At 36.7% G+C, this 5,640-nt stretch overlaps 1 protein-coding gene across 2 annotated transcripts; it reads right to left on the bottom strand.

Moving 5' to 3' along the window:
- Positions 1-717: 717 nt before the first annotated feature.
- Positions 718-4,686, bottom strand: LOC107786471 (COBRA-like protein 10). 2 transcript variants are annotated; one of them, XM_016607963.2, is made up of 3 exons: positions 3,842-4,686; positions 1,529-2,974; positions 718-1,094 (listed from the first exon to the last, which is right to left on the bottom strand). In XM_016607963.2, the coding sequence occupies exons 1-2, from the start codon at positions 4,413-4,415 to the stop codon at positions 1,554-1,556; spliced, it is 1,995 nt and encodes a 664-aa protein (XP_016463449.1). In that variant the 5' UTR covers positions 4,416-4,686; the 3' UTR covers positions 718-1,094; positions 1,529-1,553. The 2 variants fall into 2 exon arrangements, with proteins under 2 accessions (XP_016463449.1, XP_016463448.1); XM_016607962.2 differs by having other exon boundaries at positions 718-1,117; positions 3,842-4,677.
- Positions 4,687-5,640: the final 954 nt, after the last annotated feature.

The raw sequence follows: 5,640 nt of genomic DNA, 5'->3' as shown, positions 1-5,640 counted from the left end.
CATTTATTTCACATATCAGTAAAAAAAAAATACAAACGTCTTCGTAGAATTATTTTAAGTTGACATAAGAGATCATGATTTGTTCCCTAGACGTTCTGAGCTGAGCATGGAGGGCTAAAATCTCTCTCATTGGACTAACGCACCTTTGGCAAGGACTATTAGCACTAGCATTTTTTTCCATACGTCCTAAGAAAGTAAGAATGCCTTGTACACACTTCACATATTTGATAGTCCGCTATCTATGTCTTAGAATTTTAATTGCTTTCTGTTTCACCTTAAAACAAATATTTGACTTGAACTTATATAAATCGATTGGTATAGTATAATTTTATAATATGAATTTTGTTAACTTAAATATTGATACAATTTGATTAACGCCGTCAAACTTAAACAGAGAAGAAGCATAAAGAACTTTAATGAATTGTTGATCCACAAAATGCATGGGGACTGCACATTATTTGAACCAAGTCGAGTAAAATATATGGCAGCTCTTCCTCTCTCAAAATATTCCTTTGCAGTTAGGAGCGGACGTAGAACCAACCACGGGTCGGCCGAATATAATAATTTTTTATTATATTATGTATTTGTATTAAGAAATTTTATTAATTATGTACACATTAAATTTAGAAACTAATTATTAGTACTTGAAATATTCGTTCTAAATTCTTGAATCTATAAAGTTGAAATTCTGACTTCATCATTATTAGCGGTTCGAAATGAATAATCAGACAAAGGTCTTATATATATTGTTTATAAATACCGCAGAAGAACTATAAATATAGTCAGCATCAAAATCTAAAGCCTATTATCCATGCCACACTTGTAAACTTCTTTTGAAGTACATCAAAATGAATCAACAATATCCAATTCTCATCCAAAGCTCACTAAACAAGAAAAGCAATGGACTATCATTTGAATATAAATTTAAAGAGATATAAACGAGCAAATTCATCTATCATACAACATCTTTTTCTTTTTCTTTTCTTCTTTTGATGTGTCAACTTGATTACAGTCTTCAACTTCAGAATCATCCAATGCATGGTCGCTTTTCCTGTTCTCTTCATTACACTCCCAACTCTTCATGGCCATTGCCTCTAGAAAAGTGCAAGACACAAACCTTGTAGTAATATATAGATGATAAAGCATCAGTGGACAATAATTCTACTGATGAAAAAAAAAAAAAGGCAAAGATTGAATAATAGACTCCCCCATTTGATGTGGTAGTGTTTGACTAGACACCAAGTTTGAAAACAAATTAATGAATGGTAAGAGTCTACAAGTCCTCTCATACTTCTTTCTTATCAAAAATATAAACTTTTATGAAAATGATTCCCAACAAATCATATCATTAAGATTGTAAAGTGAGAATGATAGATTAAACAACTTGAGCATATAAAATTGTGACAATCTTTTTTAGACGAATTAAAAGAAAAGTATGTCACACAAAATGGGACAGAGGGAGCGATAAAAATTTACCAAAAAAGTACATTAAAAAACAAGTGAGTGGTTTCTTGAATTGGGATCATACCAGCTCGTAAGGTGGAAGATGATGATCAGTGTAACCAATCCGTCAAAAGAAGAAAAGTGAAGAGAGCAAGCAAAACTGCAGGCAACAAACCAACTTTGGATTTAAATGATGCAATGCTGGGCAAGTCTGGTGGAAGAGCACATTCTTCCCCATTGAAAAACACCTTAGCAGGGAATCCATCACCAGCTGCAACATTAATATGTGGTGTGTACTTCTTTAAGAAAGAAATAACAGATTGCTGTTTTCCGGGCACTCTTGGATCCTTATTAGGATTACTCCCATTAACTTCTCCAACCAAGAAATTCAAACCAGGCAACCCTTGCATAAATATAGTGTTGTTCCTATTAGGCAGCTTTGTCCCATTGAAAGAATAAACATTTTCATAGCCACTAGCTATATCTTTTTTCATTTGAATTGCTGTAAACCAATCTTCAAAAGAATCATCTCCCCAATTGAATAGAGTTATTCTAGCAGTCCATCCACTCTTGTAATCACTATCCACATGCCAATTAATGCTCACCCCACAATTATCAGGACAAGGTAATTTTTTGGGCAGAGGACCAAAATGTTTGATATCGTTCCAAGCTTTAGCCTTTTCCTCTCTATTTTCAAAAGGGACAAGAAGTGCTTCAGGAGGAAGAAGCAGCGGCTTTCTATTCGCGTCACATTTAGACGTCTGTTCACAGCCGCAGGCGCAAGTGCTGCATGGGATAACAGAATCTGCATAATAAGCAGAGAAAGAAACACAGCATTTGGCTCCTTTGGGCTTCGGACGAGTAATGTTACAAGTAATTTGCCAGCTAGCTACTGCTGTAGTAATAATTCCAATTCCATTAGGATCTGGAAATTCAGATGGATCTACTCTGACTGGAGGTCCACATTGATAAGATGGATTAATTGTACCCTCAATTTTCCAGTTCTGAGGGGGATTTAAGGCGGTTCTGTTTAAATCAGGAGGGAGTTTGAAAACTTCCATCTGGAAAATGGATCTTGCTTGGGTCTCATTCATGATAGGCGACAAAAGAGTCCCGTTTCTGCAACAATAAGGTAATTTCCCAACTTTATCATCGTCGGCTTTCTCTTTAGGCAAATCAGAAATGAGTGGTTTCTTTTGGCAATTGATTACAGTAGTGAAATCGAAATCCTTGTAATATTGTCCTTGAGGTCCGTAAATGCATTCAGAAGGGTCTTTCTTGTGAGTATAGGCACCTTTAATGCTGTAAATGAACTCATTTCTCATCCACTCCCACGTTAAGTTCCAATGATCAAGACGACCCAAAGGATTGAGATTATCAATAGTGACCTGGGCTTGGTACTTGTTCGTGTACGCTGATAGAACATCGTAAATTATGGAGAGGTCTCCATAACGGCGGGGCATGAACTTGGTGGTCACATTCTTGGCCTTGAATTTAGGATCCCTCGTGCAGCAAACATGCATATAACTTGCTGCAAAAAGAGTTAACAGGTCAACCTTCTAGCAGGAAGTAATACATTAAAAGCAAATTTTACCCAAAAATTCATTCCACAATTACATTGAATGAAAACACATGTTTCTTTGGAAGAGGGAGATGGGGAAAGGCGTTACATGTTAAAAGAGGAAACAGAAGTTCAGAAAAGAAAGAAACACAGCCTTTAATTTGCACGAGAAAGGGAGAGACAGAATTATCTGATGATCAGATAACCATGGGAATATTTAATTTTTTTATTTTACAAAAGTTTCAACGCCTGTGTTACTTATAAGGTAGATAATAAACGCTGCAATGTAAATGCATGCATTGTTACAAGAATAAGTGTATTCCTACGCTACATATGGTGGAATAATTGGAATCCCTTCATTCTTGACAAGAGTTATCGGTTATGACCAGGGGTGGATTTCGAGGGCGGAAAGGGGTTCACCCAAACCTCCTTCGCCGAAAAATACACTGTACATATAAGTCAAAATCCATTTTGTGCCTCTATATTTTATATTTTGAATCCTCTTTACTCAACCCAAACATATAGCTCAATGGTCAAAGGGGTTCATTTGTTGAATCCCCTTGGCGAAAATCATGCTTCCATCACTGGGTCCGAGTTTGGAGAATGGAGAATTTCTCTGTATTACGCGTATTACTCCCTTGCTGGGCTTACTCAGAGGTATTCAGAGTAATTGCACTATTGGGTTTCGAATACCCATTGCTTAAATTGGAAACAACATTTTTATTCCTATCATTTAAAGTGCAGTGCAAAGGATCTATATGCTGGTAAAAAGAAATGAACTTTTCAGACCAAAAGCATGAAAAATACCCCCAAAAAGAAAGAAAAAGACATACGTACTATAGCGCTTAGGAGCAGGGCATTTGTATCCCTCATTGACGAGCTTGATTGTTTTAGGCATAGGAGTTGCTTTATCTTTGAGACCAAATTGCGTCCCCTTAATACTGATTTGAGCAGACATTTGAGTAAAATCTCCTGCGGTGTCTATAGCTGTTTTCAAATCAGACTGTGGATACCCTGCCAATGTTGTACCATTTTTACCTACTTTTACAGGAAATCCATCACCGTCAATTGCAACCGCTCCATCTGCGGATACCAACAACTCATTATGCTGAAATCCCACAAAAACTTTCCAGGATTTCAGCTCATAAATCCCTGTATTCAACACCGTTAACATGGACTTAAATGACCATGCTTGTGCTGATATGTTCTTCACCAATGGATATACTTTGTCTCGTCCCTCGAAACTATACGTGACAAAGATTCCATCACAATGCTCTTGCTCCGGTGGCGGTGCCGCCGGTTTTTCCTCTCCGCCATAATCTTGCCCGTTACATGTTTGAAAAAACAACACTAGTGCGACCCAAGAGATAGCACTCCATGGAATTTGCATTCCTTTACCTTTTATAACCATGGAGGACTTAAATATGGTTTTTTAAGAAATGATGTTTTGTTAAATATAATTCTCGATTTTGGATCACATTTAAGCAAAAAAGAAAACAGAGGGGAGGAGGAAAGCGGAGGCAGCAGACGGCCGGTGAAGGGAAAAGGTTGGATCACCACCAGCTGAAGCCGTGTGAATGCACACAACGGCGCAGGAGGTGGTAAGGGAAAAAAATGGACGTCACAGGAAGAAAAAATGTTGAATTATAATAGACAGAAGAATGTAAGACCTGTTCAGCTTTGCTCTCTTCCTCTAGTTTTAGCGATTCATGCGGAGAACACATATAAACGTAAACTTTTACGGATGCTATTTGGGGGATAGTATTGTCTAAATGAATTTGTTTTATTGGTCATTAGAGTATGTCAATCACTTATAGAAATTGAATATATTTGGAATTTGGTGCAGTATTCTGGGGCCTAGAACAACAGAAAATAAATACTAGCTCCTTTCATTTCGCCCTATCAAAGAAAACAGAGGTCTCTTTTCAACTGCAGATTTCATTTCTTCATCTGCATTTTTTCAAAAATATTCAGAACGATTCTTGTATAAAAATTCGGTCTTTTCTATATTATTAGTCAAGAACTCTTGACCAAGAAGATGTAGACGTTAGAAAGAGAGAGGAGACGGAGATGAAAATAGAGAAAGGAGAAAGAGCTTGATTTCTTATTCAATAATGTTACTTTCCTTTAGTACACAAACCTATTATATATAACTTACTAACGGATTATATTAATGCTTATCAAATGACTCCATTGCCCTTGTATCATTTAACACCCCTCAAGATAGGTGGAGTAAAGATGTTAAAGTACACCTAGCTTGGAGTTGAGATGCTCATGATGAACTCTATTGAGACCTTTGGCGAGAATATCAGCAGGTTGCTCTTTTGTAGTGATGTAGTTGGTGATGATCAAGCCTTGTTGTATTTTTTCTCTTATGAAATGACAATCGATTTCTATGTGTTTGGTTCTCTCGTGATAAACAGGATTTGCAGCTATTTGTATAGCTGCCTTACTGTCTGTATAAATGTTAACTGGAGTTTTAAATTCTATGTCTACCTCCTTTAGCATACCTAGAAGCCAAATCAGTTCTGCTACAGTTGTTGCAAGGCTCATATATTCAGCTTCTGCAAAGCTCCTAAAAACTGTAGTTTGCTTCTTAGATTTCCATGATACTATAGTCCCCTACTTTAATTAGA

The sequence above is a fragment of the Nicotiana tabacum genome, chromosome 2, assembly GCF_000715075.1.
Source record: "Nicotiana tabacum cultivar K326 chromosome 2, ASM71507v2, whole genome shotgun sequence".
NCBI classification, from domain to species: Eukaryota; Viridiplantae; Streptophyta; class Magnoliopsida; order Solanales; family Solanaceae; genus Nicotiana; species Nicotiana tabacum.
Note: the sequence above shows the minus strand (reverse complement) of the source record. Positions and strands in the feature narration are given on the sequence as shown.

What these genes read in the sequence shown, in the direction of transcription:
- LOC107786471 (XM_016607963.2), bottom strand. Translation starts at nt 4,415, where the DNA reads ATGGTTATAAAAGGTAAAGGAATGCAAATTCCATGGAGTGCTATCTCT. An exon ending in CCCTGCTCCTAAGCGCTATA is followed by an intron (nt 2,975 to 3,841) that starts GTACGTATGTCT and finishes CTCTTTTTGCAG; the next exon opens with CAAGTTATATGCATGTTTGC.